A 19,895-nucleotide genomic window follows, 5' to 3' on the forward strand; every position below is an offset into this window, starting at 1 on the left:
GCCATCCAACGGTTCTGACAGGCTATTACAAGTTCAAGTATTCTATTTTATTGTCTAAAAAATATTTCAATAATTAACTCATTACCAGAAAGTGACAACAGTTGATACTTTTTGTTTCAACGGTAGACACACGGGGAAAGGATTAAGAAAGTTGGCGGAATTAAGTGTCTCGTGCAACTCTTTAATTCTAAGAATAGAAGGTTAAATAATGGCGGAAGTAACCGAGTGTCTCGATTCTAAGCATCGACGCTATTTCTTTCGATCGTGCACGTTTCGCCAGCAATGTCAGGAAGAAAAATGATTCGAAACAAATCGAATAATTCAAAAATGACGTTTCGTACTTTGCAAAGTCAAATGAAATTCACGTTTAACACGCGGAGGCTCGAAGTTACATACGATCCTTTTGGTCAGCTTTTCAGGATTTCCGACCGTGTCGGTTGCACGTTCGTTTCGTTAAATGTAACAAGCCTAAGCGTTCGAATGTCGTGACGATTGCGGCGCGTTTATTCCCGTTACGTGCGCGTAACCAGACCGTGTTTTGCTCTCCTCGTTTATTCGATCGTGTCTTCGGCGGGAAATTAAGCGAACGCCTCGCGCAGATTCTACGGTGTCGATTGTGTTTGCTACTTAAACTCGTTATGTAAATAATGTTCATAGTACGGTAATTATATGGGGAACGGGGCGTGCATAAATTTGCTCGAATACGCTCAGAATAAACGCGTCGATGGACCGAGATATTTCGGTGCTGGCGTACGGTATAAATTTACGCGGGTAATCGGGTCTAGCGTGTGCATACAACTTAATAGACAGGAAGCGGTTCTCGCGTGTTTTCTTTGTATCTTCGGATCATTTTCCACAGGATAATTTATAACTGCTCCGATAAAGGACACTATTATATAAATACATATATTTTATTTCTCCATCCATACACTTTTTAGAGTTTTTGATACATTTTATTACGACAAGTTAAGACCGTCAATTTGCAAATTTACATTTATATTACTTTGTACTTACCTTATTACATAGAGCTTATAATGGCAGATTCTAGTGGCCAAAATAAGACGAAAATCAAGAATACCAATTTGTTGATGAAGGCTTCGTTACGAAGTTATTAACGTTTAAAGTTCCGCCTGTATTGAATTTTTTTCTCGAAAACGCGCAGGATTTTTGGGGTATGTCTATTCAACAAAAAAGATTGTAATTAACCCCCGTAATCAAAAATAATTTTTCCAGAATGATTTGAAATTTTTTGAAATTTCAGGGGAATCGGAATGTCAGGGTCAGACATCGTAGTTTCGGTAAAGAATTTTTCTCTCGAAAGTGCTTAGGATTTCGCGGGTATGCGTAATGACCAAAAATAATCGTAATTAACCCCTCTAGTTAAAAATAATTTTTTTAGAACGATTTGAAATTTTTTAATTTTATCGACTTTATCCACCTACTCTAATTTTTTTCTTGAAACTGAGTAGGATTTTGGGGGTGTGTCTATTCACCAAAAATGTTTGTAATTGACCCCCACAACTGAAAATAATTTTTTCAGAATGATCTGAAGCTTTTTAGTTTAATTTATTACAACTTTTTAACGAAACCTGTCAAGAAATTGATATTCTTGATTTTCGTCTTATTTTGGCCTCTAGAATCTCCCATTAAAATTTTTCCCAGTGGTGGCCGAATACCCTGTATATCTTTGACTTTGCTTATCGTATATTATACTAGCTTGCTTCGCTTTCCGTATCCTTCGAGTTTTACTCCAAGGATACTTACAATTTCATATGTTCTTTTTCTGCTATCTTTTGAACATAAACGCATAAAAGTGCAGTGCATTCCGGAGTTGGGAAAATTTTGCTCGTAAACGAGGAATACAAATTTCAATTAAATTTGGAAAATTAAAATCCCGATTGACGGAGAGTTCTTTTCATTATAAGTTCTCTCCTCGTAAACGATCGAAGAAAATTATCGAGAAAGAAGTTACGCACACGACGAATATAGATTGGAACGTCAATTATTATTTCTGGACTTCGTACGGCGACGATTAAAAAGCGACTTTCGTAAGAACGGTCGATCCGGTCGGCTAGACCAAGATATCATAAATCACGAAATCAATTGCGCTGCCGAAGCCAATCGTCCTAGTCTTATACGCGTCTTCGTCGACTGTCGTCGACGAGATCTAGATAATTCACCTTCGTTTCGTGTCCCTCTTTTCTCCCCCCATCCCTTGTTTTCTTGTTCTTCTTCTTGCACAGAGTCGACTCTATTAGTCGCACAAGCGTGCCCCGTTGGCGAATCTCGTGGAAGACACGATAGATATCCGTCTGATTAACGATCAGATCAAGCGGTATCCTCCTGCTGACTGATTAACGAGCCGGTTTTCTTTTCGACCCGGCGTGTCATGGTCGGAATCGTTAGACGATCGAAAGATGGGTGGGTGGTAGGAGGGTCGAAGCGCGTCTCGTTTCGCAATTCGTTACCGTTTCATTATTCCGTCGTTGTATGGACGCGTAATTTCCGCTGAATGGCATTGGTTAATTCGGTCATTTGCTCGGTCATTGTGCGGGACAGTTTTAATTAGTTTCGTTAAACCTATGACCATTGAGAACCCCCGCGTTCCAGGAACGTCGGGAGATTTTTTTCGTTGCGTTCCATTCACTCCGCGAATTAATCGTCCGTGGTACAATGGATTTCTGTCGACAGCTTATCTCGCTTGTTAAACTTTTATGAAAGAAGCCATTTAGAAAACGACGCTGGAATCGACATTTGTTTCCTTGGCAAAAGCTAAAACTACGCTTGAAAGCTCCTCTAATGCAACGTGGTTGTTTAATAAAAATATAATCGCGTTCCTCGAATCTTTCATAACCGGTTTCCTCGGAAACTGGCGAAAATATTAGGTTGGGGAAAAAGAAATCCATTATTTTTCACTTAAGTGGTTGTAGTGATTGTATATCTTGTAAAGTATTGGCCAAATAAATTGAGACTTGTGGTCGTTGGAAAAGTGGCATTCCATACTAAAACAAAAATTCTTTTACAATTTTTTGGTTAGTCTATTCAATTGTGAGTTACATGGAAGTTAACAAAAAGATAATTTTACAATTTTGCTTTGATGAAGGCGAAACTGCAAGCCAGAAGGCTGAAATTGTGAATGGTGTTTATAGTCCCGATACTGTCACAGCCAACGTCGATAAAATCATGGAAATGATCGACCGCAAAACAGAAGCTCGATGCTTGGGTGCCACACGAATTGATGGATCGAATTTCCATGTGTGTAGTCTTAGCCAAACGGAACGAAAACAAATTATAAAACAAAACGGTTTTTGACCCAAGTTGGACAATCCGAAGCATGTTAAATAAAGTCTTGAAATAAACGTGAAAATAATGGATTTCTTTTTTCCCAACCTAATATTATTTCTTTGTCAAACTGAGGAACATTTTTTTTATTACCACGAAAAATTGAAACCGAATTCTACGAATACGTTTAGGGGCAAACATTGCAAGCCATTTAGTCTCTCGACAGCGAATTTAGAACGTGTTTGCGTATAAGTGTGTACAGGTTTGCACGTTTGGCGATTTCGATCGGGTTACAACGCCGTTCCTCGTGTTTCAGGATAACCGAAATCGATGGGCGGATGAACGAGTAAAACTAGGAAGGAATCACAAGGGAAACGAGGGCTGTCGAAGGAAGAGATGGTGGTAGAGTGGCTGTGTCCTGGACTTAGGCCGGCCGGAAGCCGCAGGCCCCGTCTTCTTCACTGCAAGGTGATACTTCTCGACGAGCATGAGCTGTTGCAAGATGTCTTGGTAAGTTTTCAGCTCGTTAACCATACAGGTTGTTAAAAAAAAACCAATATTTATAAGGTATATAGGATAATTATACTGAATAGAAAAGCTTTAGTAAATATAGGTCGAAAGATCAACCGTTTCTGAGATATAAACATTTTTCTTTGTTACTATCATAATTTACTTACTACTGAATTTCCGATGTTTACGGAAGATTTTCCATGTGTCCACCTTCCATTTCTACACAAGCTTGACATCTCTTTTTATAGAGTCGCGAATTCTCTCAAAAATTCCACATTTCTGTCGAATTGTTTGACAAGCATGGTGGATTCGGTTACGTAATTCTAAGTCATTTATTCGCGAGGAATACACTGAGAATATTTTAAATATTCTCACAAAAAGAAATCCAAAGGGTTTAAATCGAGGGATCGAGAAGGCCATGCAACTAGTTCACGTCCAATCCACCTTTGACCGAACATCATGTTTAAATGGTCTCTCAGATTACGCACAAAATGAGGTGTCCCATCATGCATGTACCACATCGATAATCTTTCTGTCAAAGGCATATCATCCAAGTACTAAGCTAATTTCAAGGTAAACTAAGGTATTCACCAAGAAGTTGAAATAAGCAGGTCAATCATGATACTAGCAAACAAAAATATTTATATCTCAGAAATGGTTGACCTTTCGACATATGTTTACTAAAGCTTTTTTACTCAGTACAGTGTATCGTACATACCATATAAAGTTTACGTATCTCTGAGAATTTTTATACTTCCATAAAATGGAATTATATTTTCCCTAGTAAATTAGTCAGGTTATTCTGCATTATTTTCGTGTCGAAGGAATTCTATCGATTTGTACTGTAACTTGTTTGACTTTTATCGAGCTTTCGCTTTCAAAAGTATAAATTCCCGTAAATCTGCTTATGGTGGTAAACGTTTTCCGTTTCGTTGTTACGCCACGGTTGGAACAACGTTGTAAAGATATCCTTACGTGAAATTGATTTCGTCTTCTTGCGCGCGACCTAGTAACAGCCGGCAGAAATTTCGTACGCCCACGCTTAGGCCTTTTCTGGCAATAGAAATCAAGGATTTAAAAGGTGGGTAGGGAATGTGGGCGAACTCGTGTCGCGAGCGCGTACCTTCGTGTATATTCTTAACAATCATTTTATGGCGGATAACAATTCCTCCGAGTTATTTATCCACTCTGGCCAAACTCTTCCTATAAAAAACAAAATTGTTGAACACGATTTTATTCGATATTAAGTCTTCAAGCGTAAAGGTCCATAAAATTAAGCTGTGCTACTGATTTTAGTATCCGAGCCTCATTTTAAATTCCCGAATGAAAAAGAATTAACTTTATTTCTTAATAATTATAGATTTCTATATGTTTGCAATGTTATGATCGAATAGTTCGTTAAACGCTAAGAGAAGAATGAATTTTAAACTTTGCGTGTTTTTTATTTCATAGTTGCGTACACGTGGTAACGTACAATAGATTTCGCAAGAATGGTAGATCATTTTCGCGAGCTTACCTTATGCAGCACTTAAAATCTCCATTACCAATTTAATATTAAGTCTTCAAAGGTAAAGATCCATAAAATTAAGCTGTGCTACTGATTTTAGTATCCGAGCCTCATTTTAAATTCCCGAAGAAAAAAGAATTAACTTTATTTCTTAATAATTATAGATTTGTTCTCTATATGTTTGCAATATAATGATCGAATGGTTTGTTGAAAGCTAAGAGAAGAAGGAATTTTAAACCTTGTATGTTTTTTATTTCATAGTTGCGTACACGTGGTAACGTACAATAGATTTTGCAAGAATGGTAGATCATTTTCGCGAGCTTGCCTTATGCAGCGCTTAAAATTTCCATTACCAAAAGTGACCTATGCTCGTCTATTTCAGAATAATTATCAGTTCACGATGTAATTTCGAGCAGACGCGTCGCGTAATGAGCATACTGTTAATTGCTTTCGCCTGCGGATATTATATTCTTGTCTTCGTAATTGTCTATCTGCTAGAAATATCCGTTGTCAAAATATTTCAGTCGAAATGTTTGATAGCCTCGTTAACGAAATTCTTTATTTTTGTGGAACGACGTAATGCGCAAATGAAAATTGTTTCGGAAGAAACGCCAACTATATCGTGAAAATTGTTTGAAAATTCACGCGTTCTCGATGTTTGAAGGAAATAATTGAAATAGAGCGCCATTGCGCGCCGGTAAAAGCCTTCTGTTTCCCCTCGTCGCGCGTCAATTTAATTTAATATTGTGGTGATTGTTAACGTGGCGTGTATCAGCAAGTTCGCTTTAATAATAGCATACCGCGAGAATAACGTATAATTAAAAACAGTCGCCTGCACTGAAAATCGTCTACCGCTCACTCTTATTCATTGGTCCCCATAAAGAACGCTGTATTTAAAAATAAAACACGTTTATAATTAATGTAAAAAACGCGCTAACTATATTATTACACAATACATATAATTGAGGCTCGTTCGAGACGCCGTAAACCCAATTCTTTAAATTATACAGGACGGTTCGTAAAATATGTTGAAATATTTAATAAAAGTATGTACGTAGTGCTCCTAGAAAAAGTTCAAATTTGTCCCATAAATCAACAGTTTATTTTATTCGTGACATGATGATTGGTTTGCAAACTTTATTTACTTTCTATGTATAATTCTATACTATTGTAAAATTTGCTACAGATTATTATTTTTCTGTATCTCTCATCTTGCTTATTTCGGTTTGAATTACTAGTATCAATGAAACTGTTGCACAGATACGTTTCCATTGAAAATTTTCAGCGGCATTCCAACCCATTAAAACCTCCAATATTTTCAAAACAGAAAAAAATGTTATTCCGCGTTTTTGTCTATTTATTTTTACGAGAGGAATTACTGTACCGGTCCCTATTGGTCTCGCCAGTTGTGCACTCATAAAACACGCGAATATGAAAAACGCGAAGAAAAACTAGAAAATTACCGGTTAACGAAGCACCGGTGATGGCATTGGGCTGTAAATCAAAATTCTAGTTTTTAACACAAGCGTAGTTACATCCGTTGCGTCGCAGTTTATAAAAGTTCAAACGTAGAAGGAAGTCCTTTTAGAAAAGTCTCGAGCAAAGCTCCAAAGTTAGTAAACTAATAATTACACTGACGATTGCATACACATGGGTTTTTCAAAGTGAAATCTGAAATTTCCAGCAGCTTTGCAGAGGCCAAAGCTATTTTTGTACTCACAGTACCCCCTTTTTCAGAAATTCCATATGCGAATTAAATTATTAAAAATACAAACTAGAATTTCATTGAATTTTTGTTGCATTATACTAGAGCTTAACTCTCTTATATACAGGGTGTTCTAGAGGCCAAAATAAATTTCTTGATTGAGGCTTCGTTAAAAAATTATAGAAACATTTCCGGCCACACAGTATATTTTTGATAAAGAATTTTTTTCTCGAAAGTACGTAGGATTTCGGGGGTATGTGTATTCACCAAAAATGATTGTAATTAACCCCCGTAATCAAAAATAATTTTTCCAGAATGATTTGAAATTTTTTGAAATTTCAGGAGAATTGGAATGTCAGGGTCAGACATCGTAGTTTTGGTAAAGAATTTTTTTCTCGAAAGTGCGTAGAATTTCGTGGGTATGTGTAATGACAAAAAATAATTGCAATTAACCCCCCTAGTTAAAAATAATTTTTTTAGAACGATTTCATATTTTTTAATTTAATTTTGTTAATAACATTTTAACGAAGCCTCAATCAAGAAATTGATATTCTTCATTTTCGTCTTATTTTGGCCTCTAGAATCTCCCATTAAAACTTTTCCCAGAGGTGGCTGAACACCATGTAGAATTTAATTCCTTAAAACGTATCAAATAATTTTTTAGGTCTTCTTAAAAAAAGAGGTGGCAATCCCAAATGTAGAATATCTCGAAATTTAAAATTTTGTCATGATGAATATCGATAGAAGAGCTTCGAATTACAAAATGTTTGAGAACCGTCGGTGTAGACCACTCGAAGTTCGAAATAAAAGAAAGAAACGTTCGGTATCAGCCCTCGAAGGGTATAGGTTTCAAAGCCAAACGACGGGGAGTTCCAACTATTGCAAAAACTTGTACGGGTTCTCGGACGCGAGTGGGCCACGATTCGGCCATAAAACACTTCCCTTTACGGATTACATATTTCATCGTCGCGACGCGATCGCGCGCGAAACACGCCCGCACCGCAGCCAATTTCGCGCACAAATCATCGTCCGAAATTTAATGTCGCGACCTACTATAACGGGTCCGGGGGCAAGAACGCGTCGCTTGTTGCGTGCATCGACGTCGCGACGCGCTAAAAACGTTTCGGACCCGGCTCGATCGTGCGTGGCGCGCGCCTGCATTAATGGCCCTCGATCCATTCCACGACATATTTAATGTAAATAACATTTCCATATTATGCCGAGTCGTAAATGCGCAAAAATTTATTCGAATAACAGCAAACTCATAAAACCAAACGTATCGCAATTTATTCCCAACGTTTATTCGTTTTTATCCGTTCGTTGGCGAAATATTTATTTTCTTTTAACGAAACACCTACATCCTGCGTGAAAAAACAAGCTGAAAATGAAGAATTAAATTTGCTCGTTCGAAGCTTCGGTTTCGAGATAATTGAATTTTAAAGTGTGGCGGGTGTACTCTGGCGTGGCTGTCCACTATTCGCTGTTTCTACTTACGCTGACGTTCAGGTATGCTCTATTGTAGCCATGCAGGATTTTTAAAGTCGATTTTTTGAGAGAGGGAATTCTCGAATGAGAAAATTTCATTCTTCATTTTCGATTTGCTTTTCCCACATTATCCCAATGAACAGCACAGTTTGAAGAGCCACTTCCACCATCGTCCACTATATGCAAACTCAGCTTTTAAATATAATTCTTTCAATCAATTATTTTATTGCACGTCCATAATCTACGTTTATAGACTTTTCAAAGAGTTAACAACGATTGAAATAAATGTTTCTGTAATTTTAGTAAATTTTACTCTACCTAAACATTTTCGAAAGGAATTGGATGGATTCGATTACGACTGAGATTCTTGGCAAGCAAGATTATCGTCGCAGAGCGGCGATCAGTGTCGAGGAAGGATCGCAACCGCGTTCGTGTTGTCGGCAACCACCGGGCGTCTGGAGCTACAGAAAATCTGAAATTACCGATCGTAATTGCCCACCGACGTGGGCATTAAATGAAAGCCCGGTGGGCAGTTAGGGCCGTTCTTTCTTTCGTGTAGAAACCGCTCGGGCGAACAGTGCCGATCGATCGAGAGCGAAGCTCGAACGGGGCCGTCGGGCTGTTTTATTCGGTGGCAAATTAACGGCCGTTTGGCGCGTGGGAGAGGCGAAATCCTTCGGGTAAACTGGCCGACGAACGTTTATGATTTAACGACGCATCGAGACGCGGCTTAATTGCAGTCAAGATCGCGGCGGCGGACGTCTGTTATCGAACGATTTCGAATTCATTGATGTCTGCGTTCCTGAATCCGGGACGCAAGTGCCATTTTTTTCTTTTTTCAACCGTTTATTTCCCGATTCCCGGATAAATATTCATGGTCAATCCCGCGGAACAAGTGTCCCTTTGCGGGGGGTGGGTTTTTGTAATTCAAATTAACGACGCGGCTCGTTCGGTTCCGCGTGGCGGGAAATTTCGTGTCTGACATTGATTTCGAATCTGGATACGAGTGCATCGCGAGATAAAGGAGTCTGCTGCGTGCTCGCGACGCAAAAGGGAACGCGTTTCACGAGGGTCGTTCAGGAAGTGAAAACACGAGCGCGGAGGAAAAAGACACCGCACGAACGAGGGAAACTCCATTCGAGGGATTATTTTTACTACTTGGCATCGTTTCCGTTCGACTCGTACTCCGTTCACTGTTATCGAGTTGATTGTCTCGCCAGAGGAGCGCGCGTTAGGAAAATAGTACGATAAAATTAACAAAGAAGTTTAATTCTGGAGATGGCTTTCCTAAATCGCGTTCGAAGGTTAATTTTAGGGCAAGAATAATATCGGGAAATATCCCCGTGACTTTTTCGCACGATAAAAGGCGAGTTGCGCCTTTTGCAACGATGCTCGCCGTTACAGAATCGAAAGCTGAATCGTTATTTGTCCTTCGGATGATTTAGAGCCCACCAGGGTATAATACGACGTAGATATTGCTGCACGTAACGGAACAAAGGTTTACCCCAATAATAAGAGGTAGGCTTCGTTGCCCGAAGATATTGCTCTTGCGAAACTCATTCATATGCTCCAATCTATATCAGATATATGCCGGTCGATTTACATTCAAAAGGACACCCTTTCACCCGCGTTTCCTCGTAAACCATTGGAGATGGTTCTTGCTACCGGCATATTTTCGACGATGGTATCACGCGATGGTAGCCAGCCTGCCAACTTACGCGGTACGGAATCTTTTCGAATCGTTTCATAGTCATCCGATCGCGTTTCTCGTCTCGTCTATTATTACGTTCACGCAAAACATTCGCGGCTCGTTTTGATCGGAAATTAGAGCCGACTACTAGATTGCTACCGATTGACGCTGAGGAAGAATCGCCACACACATTTCTCTTCGTTCAAAACTCGAGAATTCTCATTCAATAACTACTCAAGAGAAATTAATGTTACACCTGGTGTTCCACAAGGTTCACATTCGGGACCTCTTCTACTTATAATACATATTAATGAGATTTCTAAGGTATTCCGACACTTCAAATTTTCATTGCATGTATAGGGTGATCGGCTAACCCTGGGAAAAATGTTAATGGGAGATTTTAGTGGCCAAAATAAGACGAAAATCAAGAATACCAATTTGTTGATGGAGGCTTCGTTAAAAAGTTATTAACGTTTAAAGTTCCGCCCGTACTGAATTTTTTTCTTGAAAATGCGCAGGATTTCGGAGGTATGTCTATTCACCAAAAATGATTGTAATTGACCCCCGCAACCGAAAATAATTTTTTCAGAACGATTTGAAATTTTTTTTTTCGTCGAAAAATTTAGGCACCTACCCCCTGACGATTTTTCTTAAAAATGCGTTATTCATTTTTAATAATTTTGTTTGACGCCGTACAGAAAAGTTGTCTAATACTTTTTCGTAGGTATCCATGGGCTCTACTTCAGGAAAAAGTTTCATATAAATATATTCACAATTGTAGGAGTTATGGCTGAATGATAATTGGACCATTTTTATGGGGTTTTTCTCATTTTGCGAGGTCAAGGACCAACTTTTCGAATATTTTTGCGATTTGTACATATTCTCCACCAAAATACGCGTAGTTTGCTTTTTTAAACTTCAAAATCGGCCAATCCGTTCAAGAGTTATGACATTTTAAAAATTCGCATGAAATTTCAGGGAAGCATTGTTGGCCCTATATTAGATTTTTGGTAAAGAATTTTTTTCTCGAAAGTGTGTAGGATTTCGAGGATATGTCTATTCACCAAAAATGCTTGTAATTGACCCCTGAAACAAAATATAATTTTTTTAGTATGATTTGAAATTTTTTAATTTCGTATAAAAATTTCAGTACCTACTCGAATTTTTTTCTCGAAAGTGGGTAGGAATTCGGGGGTATGTCTATTCACCAAAAATGCTTGTAATTAACCTCTGTAACTAAATATAATTTTTTTATTATGATTTGAAATTTTTTAATTTCGTATAAAAATTTCAGTACCTACTCAAATTCTTTTCTCGAAAATGAGTAGGATTTCTGGGGTATGTGTATTCACCAAAAATGATTATAAATAAATCTTTGTACTAAAGGGTTTAATCCCGTTAATAAATGAATAATAATAATAATTCTTCTTTTGCGTGAAACTTTTGAATAATCGTTCTCGAGAGCATTACGACGCGACGTTCTGGTTTCGAAATACTGTGAAGTTGTGAATTAAATTTAAGAACCGTCTGGTTTCATAGAAATTTAACAGACACGGACAAGACAGTAATTAGTAATAGTTGGATGAAAGATTCCGTCAGCTGTTCTCCATTTTCCAATCGTTGATTTATTGCTTGGATCGTAATATAAAAAAACGTACCCATTCCGTGATGAATTTGATAATCATATCTCCTGATTCTATCTGCTTTAATTATTTGTGTAACTCATTAATCGTTATTACCGGACCACTCGGTAGTCGTACCCATTAATCACCGACTTAATTACGCGGTAATCATCAATCAGATTACATTTTTCACCGCATCGAACGAACAGCGCCAGGTCTCAATTTGTTTATGCGCCGGGAAATAAGGTAAAAAAAAGTCTCTTTAAAGTCTACTTTTTCGTGTCACTTTCGAAGCTGTAACGTCTACTCGAATTAAAAGTCCCATAAGAGTAACAAGTTACAACGCTGTTACGTTAACGCTGATCCTCGTTGGTTTCCCGGCTGTTTAGCGTTTTCGCTTAATGTGTCCGGAACAGGTTTTCGTCGGTACTGTCATCGTCGATAGTTGTCGCGTCGTTAAACGCGAATCGACCTTAATTCCGATCTCCGGAGCACATCCTTCGTGAAATGTAAAACACGGTGTAGCTCACGGCTCCTGCACGACCATACATCCGAGGTCATTAAGTCCGGGACACTTTACACGCGTAAATACCCTATTATTCATCCTAGCTAGACCTGTCTATCAGTCGGTTTGCCTAAGGAACTTCGTAGCTTGTAAATTATCCCGCGCTGGCGACTCCCTTTAACTAGATGTCGTGAATGTACCATTAAAACTGGAAACATTGCGAAGTAGGGTATTAGGCATCACTCAACGGCTCGTGATCGCTGTCTGAACAATTTGTAATAACAGCCCGGGTACTCGACCGTCGAGATTTATCTGTTACTTCGGGCTCGCTTGCGAAAGTTCGATACTCTCGTGGCGATCGCGTGGTCTTCCAAATAGAGAGTACACGGTCAGAGTTGGGGAAAATTTTATTCCTCAATAACGAATAAGAGATTAGATTTGCCTGGTAGCTTTTGAGTATCGGTTCGAGAAATTCATCGCTGATCTACGAACGAAACAACAAAGTTTAATACTCTCGTGGCGATCGCGTGGTCTTCCAAATACAGAGTACACGGTCAGAGTTGGGGAGAATTTTATTTCCCAATAACGTATAAAAGATTAGATTTGCCTGGTAGCTTTTGAGTATCGGTTCGAGAAATTCATCGTTGATCTATGAGCGAAACAACAAAGTTTAATACTCTCGTGGCGATCGCGTGGTCTTCCAAATACAGAGTACACGGTCAGAGTTGGGGAGAATTTTATTCCCCGATAACGAATAAGAGGTTAGATTTGCTGGTACGAACATCATCGCTAATCTACGAACGAAACAACGTACGTAAAAGGTTACGTATCAATTTGAAATTTATACGAGTTATTCGCGAATAAAATTATTATTAAGAGTGTCGATAAATTATCCATTTTCTCATTAATAATCATTATAGAATTACGTCTTAAAGTTTCTGACACTCGTTGAATACCGTAGATAATGGGAACGTTTATTAATCGGTTCTTTCGACAAAATAAATCATTGATCAGTCACCGCGGGTATCCATCCAGTGGTATCAACGTTACAGTGGGAAAGTGTGTCATTAGGATGTTGGACGTTTTGCGCGAAGAGCGGTATTTTATAAACGTCATACCTTTAATAAAACATGAATTGAAATTTGTCGTCATTAATGTCGACTAATTGCCCATTCCTCACGCCGCGTACAGCCGCATCATCCCTGAAATTGATATCCAGTAATTTAACGTGGTTGCATCGACATTCTTCAAAGCTCGTGGGTTATATCGTAAACGAACAACACGATTAAAACACAAACGAACGTTCGTGCAATCGATCAATGCTAATCGAGGATTTTATATGGCTGTGTTCGTTAACGACTGAACGAGAAAGACGGGGCGCGCTGCTAATGCAGCCGCGGATGTGGTTAGAACAAAGTGTTGCTCACGAGCCGGAAGTAGTATATTCCGCCGCTGAGCATTACGACGCAATTAGGAGAAAAGAAAAAAAGAAATGTGTCTGCCTACGCGCTTCATCATTCACTTGCCTAAAGACTGACTTCTGACTGTCCGTTTTTCGTTACGCGGGAGATACACATCGTATAAAGTCCGAAGTTAATTAACTGCTTTTTGCGCGATGTTCAGGGCGTAAGGTCACGGGTGATCATCGATACTTCTCTGGATGTAGAAAAATTTATACGCGTATTTCAAAAGGTCGTGTCGATGAGAAGTCGAATCTGGTAAAAGGAATGAACGATGAAGGAATTTTATCGTGGGAATATGTATTAATAGTTTTATTTTATTATTAGATGCTTGTATTCTTAGTACATCGCTAGGTATGCAAGTCTAATTAATTATATGGAATAAATATTTCACATATTCATGAGAAATATGTATTCTATTATAATAAGAATCCTACAAAAGATCGTTAAAATCTTATACCAGCAAGTAAAATTATATTTATAAGAACCGTATATTTCTAGTACAAAATATGAAATATCTTGTAATTATGAGATTTTTAATTGTATATGCAGACTGATAAGGAGGAAGAGTTCATGTCTCGATTTAAAGAACAAGTGCATATTGCACTTGCACCGTTGTACTAGAAAAGAAAATTACATGATCGGTATATAATATCCATTCGTATTTGCAGATCGAGTCGAGCAAATTTGTATCGTAAATAACAAATAAAAATTTGTAATTCATTCGCAAATTAGCCTTCGTTTGCAGTTTCGCAGGTATGTGGGTTTAAAGAACCCCTTTACTAGATTAAAAAAGAACTACAGTTTGTCCCAGTTTGTAGAATCAGCCCGCAGAAGGGACTGGCTGGTTGGAAATCCCGTGTTTAAGTGATGCTTTGTTGTCGCGATGGTTTCCCCCAGCTCGTGCACGAGGGACACGGACCGCGTTTGGTATCGCGCAGGCATCGGGCCGCGTTAAATTGTTTGCTGGAAGATCGATATTCAACGAGCTCGTTGGGGAAGGATTCCGATCGCCCGGCTAAAGGTTCCGCAGACCGCGGATCGCGAAATGCCTCTAATTAATTCCAATTACGAGCGCTCCGGGGCCCAGGGCCGCGTTCGCTATCTATTACAGAGTCGTCCTTTCTTGCGGTGGATCGTCGGCGCCCTGCGATCCGCGTAGCTTGATTATTTCTAGGATCCGTTTGGCTGAAACCAAAGAAACGGAAACCACGCGCTTATTATTCCCGATATTCGATTGGATTATTTATTATTTAACGCTTCGACTGTCGCGCGAGTCGTTAACGATGGACAGAGTTTTTAAAACTCGCGGTATTGGCGCCACATGCAATCTACTCGCGTTGCAATATGACTACAGATTAATGTTTATCACCGTCTGTAAATAGAATATTCTTAAATACTCGTGAAACCGTAGGGAGTGTGCTGTTTGAAATCATTATAATACATCGTTCTAACAAAATTGAGCCATCAACGCTGACGCGTAACGCGGACCAAACTGTCATGGCGGCTGGGATCCACGCGTCTGACTCGATCTACAGCAGAATTCAAGACTATTTTAAATTTCTCTACAGAGAGCGTTCGTCTGGCTATCTTATATTTAAATATCTCGAAAAGAACGCATTTTATAATACTTCTTGCGCGTTTTCTAATATGAAAAGTATTTCTTTGCCATCAAGATGGGAAGAAGTTGTTGATATCAGTGAAAATTACCTTGCAAATATTCTTTTACTTCAAAAGACAGGTACCTGAAATTGCCAACGATTGCTCGACGGTTAATGACGAAAATCGCAGTGACTTTTTGCAGTCAATTAGGAACGCGATCGCGTAGTAACGAATTAGCGATCTACGCGGCGCGATAATCAAACTGGAACGTTTCCATTTGTCGTCCGCGAAGCGCGACCACGGACGCTCGGTTTCATTGAACTCGCGGCGCGATTCCTGGGCCGAGTTAACGAGGGGAGGAAAGCAAAACGCGGCGGCCGCTACGTTCCCTCGGCGATGCCGCCTCCGGGGCCTCCGTACTCCTCTTCTTCTACCGTTCCCGCGGATATTTAAAATGTTGCGTAATGCGGCACGACCGGATGAGACCAGACGCGTTTCGCGGTCGATTACTTTTGTTCGCGGACGGGGAAATATTTTAATGGCGTCCCGATGATTACCGCCGCGGCGATAAGCGATCGTGCGAGCGACTTGGGGAAATAGCGGATCGATGATGATCATTTCGATGATACCGGGAACGAACGAACGATCGCGGGAACAGGGAACGGTACATTAGCGGAATGAAATTCGTTTCGCGCGCTGTCTCACGCGAGGCGGAAAAGACGCGACTTTACTAATGCAGAGACCAAGGGGAGGATGTCGGGAATCGCGAACAGCCGGAGTTCCGGGACGCTTAAGGTTTTTGCCAAATTGATTGCACCGTTACGTAATCAGAAATCTTCGTTACTGGCAGTCGAAAGGTATCAATCAAAAGGCACCTTCTGCGATCTTAATCTGAAATTACTTTCAAACGGGCAAACTTGTTTGCTCTAACGTCTATTGCTCAAAGTTTTAAAGAATATCAGCACAGGCTTTATTAGACCCTTGACGTACGATTTAATTTCAAATAATTTGTCAAACGTACACTGTTTAATTTTGTTTAAATTTGTTCGTACAAGGAATGACCACGAAGAAGAGTAGATTTGTGTTATGAATACCTCGTAAATGTAAAAATGTGTTAATTTTAATATATAAGACTTGATAACAAGTGAGTATATAACTTATAACGAGTCAAACTCGTCATTGTACGACAAGGGGTTAATTGCAAGCAAAACGATCGTTTCGTCGTTCGTCAGAATCTTTGTCTTCCAAAGACTGAGATCTTGTTTCTTCTCCTTTTTCTTTCTTGTATATAATTTTTATGAGACTCATTCCCAGACTTACTTTTATAAGATACGCTGTACTTGAATTCGTTGTTTTGCAGTATGAGGCAAGGGTAAAAATTTAGCTGTAGTTTTTCTTCGTAAAAGACTATAATGAAAAGCTTATTAGTGACAATCGCGCTATTTTTAAACGCCTAATTTCAACCAGGACGTATTATTTATTATCACGCGACGCTAGATGTTATTGCCCTTTAAGGTTAATAAGCGTCCGTGATATTAGCAAGGGAATGTGAGAAAATAAATAATAATATCCTCGTGAAGCGGTATAAGAAGAACAATGGATGTTCACTTATACATATACTTTACGTTCGGAGTAGCCAGCGAACGCAGTTACACGCGAGTAATGAAATATTCATGAAACTCGATGTAACGCATAATATAACGTATTTATCCCCCGTATCGCTCAAATTAGTCGTATTTCCCACCCAAGAGCAAAGTTCCAACGAATCGTATAAATTATAACTCGCGAATACATTAGCCGTATTTATCCGGTATCCGCGTACGGTTCTTACGCGTTATTTACATTTTACAGTTTGTATTTTTTAATATAGTCAATAGCACACCATAGCAATGGAATTAATAAGGCTAAAAAGACACGATCACTTTCTTAAATGATCTTACTTTTCAACCCTCTACTGGAAACCCTCGAAACGATCGAAAGAGTACCGTAATCGTACATCCTTGCAATAAAGTGTAAATTCAATTTGCCAAATTGTCCCTCCTAAAGTAATTTAGAAAGACGCGAAATGTCAGCGCAAAGTGTTAAAACGCTGCTCCCGACATTTTCCCGATCGATCGAAATTCCTTCGGTGGGATATCCCGTCATTAGCTCCTTCGAGAATCGTTTCACCCTCAAGAGACGAAATAAAGAAAAGCAAAACGACGCACGAAAACCGTCTCTCTGCCCTATTACTCCGGGAGTTTCGTGCCCAGGCGCGGACTTTATCCTCGAAAAATTCGCTGTTACAAAAGACAAGATTACCCTTTCGAATCGGGGGATCGGTGGAACGTTTCATTCTAACAGCCCGAGGGGAGGCATTCCGAGGGGTCTCCTTCGTGGAACATTCCGAAACTTTTCACGGTCGCCGTTAATCGGTACGGGCCCCCGTAGACGGCGATTCCCTCTCTAGGCAATAATTTCCTCGTTCTTAATGTTTGGCGGTGGACTGGTCGCTCGGGTTGTGGCGCACGCACGGATGCACACGCGCTCGCTGAAGGATTCCACCGTGGTTGTTCCGTGGTGGATACGCCCGGAATGGGTCCTGGAACGAGGAACGCCAGGAACGAACGAACGAGAAAGAAGACGAAGTTAAAAGCCGCGTGAATTAGTGTGCAGGGTGGATGGGGGAGTTGCCCCGTGGGGAAGTGGCCCACCAATTTTGGTATATCGCCTAATAACAGACCAGGCGGAAGGTGCACCGGGTACGTACGCCCCTTATTCGTGCACCGCCACCCATAACCCACCACCGACACAGCCTCCGGGCACGGGATGACCAGCGCCGGAGAACGAGACCCGCTGGGAAACAAAATATTGTTAATCCGTTTAAATTATAACGCGGTGTCTCGTCCGGCGTTTTCGTAGTTAAGCTTTCAAAAGGGAACCGTTCTACCCTTTGACATTGTAATTTGCCAATCCCGCGAACAGTTGGACGTTTCCACGGAAACGCCGCGACTCGGATTTCATTCCTCGTCAGAGATTTTTTAAATCGGTCATTTTAACGATATTAGATCATCTACTTTTTCGACAGAGCCATTACAACGTCGCTACAAAGCTTGACAAACAATACTGTTTTTTGGTATCTTCGAATCTCTTACCCAGTGAAAAGTGTTGGAGCATTATCTGTAGATCAGGGGTAAGAAAATTTTTCTATCGAACGACGTACGATTTAATTTCAAATAATTTGTCGAACCTATACCGTTTAATTTTGTTTTTTGTTCGTAAAAGGAATGGCCACGGAAGAGAATAGATTTGTTTTATGAATACTTGATGTCGAGTGAGTAGCCTTATGACTGTGAAACTTGACATCAACAACTTATAATCACTTAGACTTCTCATTGTACAGCAATCGGTTAAACATTACACGTTATTTAATCGACACGTTTGTTTTATTAGATTCAACGTAATTTTTTCTATCTCCACTACATGGTACACAAATTTTTTAAATTACCCCTGGCGAGATCGCGAAAGTTTTTATTATAAAATCGTTTTGATAAATAAAAGACCCTCCAAGAAAATACAGTGCAACTTGTTCCTTTCGAGATTGAAATCTTGACGATTTTCTAACGTTCTTCTAAGAGGGGTTGTGCATTCATCGAGAGTTTTACATACAAAGCGTCGTCTAATTACTACTGTTGTGAACTGCGCGGACGTCGTTCGAGCACAGTCGACGTTTTCGCAACGAGATAACGGCAAATTATGGAAAGCGAAGTTTGCAGGCGAAGTACCAGGAACAGTCTATGCCGGGCTCCCTGTTTCGTGGCATTGTTTACACTAATTTACGGAGTTTCCGCAAACAGTTGCTGCGAGCGAAGAAAATCAAGTTCTCGGTCGATCTTCAAACGCGTCGGAATAAACGGGAACCACCGTCGAACAAACGCCTGCGTTATTTGCACCGTTTGTCGATTGTCATCTCTTCACCCTCAGCCACCCTCTGCGAATTTTATTTACGGACGACGAGTAAAAATATTTGGCTAATTCCATTATAGGATTTTGTGACGCTTTTTAAGTCAATGATCGTATAATATACGTAATAAAATAATTGTCGCAACTCCCCTTCTTTTGAATGGTTCCAATGAAAAAATAGTTTACATATATCTGTTTAATCTATCGGTATGTGGGCAGTCTTTTGCAATTGTTTATTCCGAGACTGGACGTGTTAGGGTAGTTTTCAGTCATGAATGGTCGATATTATTTTTTGCGTGACCTCACAGAATGATTTGTGGTTGTACGATTGTCTCCATAAAATTTCTGAACTTTTTGGAAGACGTCAAGAGATAAAGATAAATGGTAGACTTAAAATAGTACAAAAAATATACTTAAAGTACAGTTTAGCAGTCAATAATAACCAATAAATGAATAACTAATTAAAATAGTTGATTTCTTCCAAGAATAACAATGGATGTTTAGATAATAGAATTCGATTTTATTATATTAACTCTTGGAAACCGAAGTGGGGGCTGCATGCATGATCGAGCATGATTAGGTAGC

At 39.5% G+C, this 19,895-nt stretch overlaps 1 protein-coding gene across 2 annotated transcripts in view; it reads left to right on the plus strand.

Moving 5' to 3' along the window:
- Nucleotides 1–19,895, plus strand: part of LOC143340971 (band 4.1-like protein 4) — a 102,254-nt gene that overhangs the window by 15,022 nt on the left and 67,337 nt on the right. For both annotated transcript variants that reach the window (XM_076763447.1, XM_076763446.1), the window contains one exon: nucleotides 3,599–3,792. In XM_076763447.1, the coding sequence (XP_076619562.1) occupies nucleotides 3,679–3,792 (114 nt within the window). In that variant the 5' untranslated portion in view covers nucleotides 3,599–3,678. The remainder of the gene's footprint in view (nucleotides 1–3,598; nucleotides 3,793–19,895) is intronic.

Source organism: Colletes latitarsis, chromosome 4, assembly GCF_051014445.1.
Source record: "Colletes latitarsis isolate SP2378_abdomen chromosome 4, iyColLati1, whole genome shotgun sequence".
Taxonomy (NCBI): domain Eukaryota; kingdom Metazoa; phylum Arthropoda; class Insecta; order Hymenoptera; family Colletidae; genus Colletes; species Colletes latitarsis.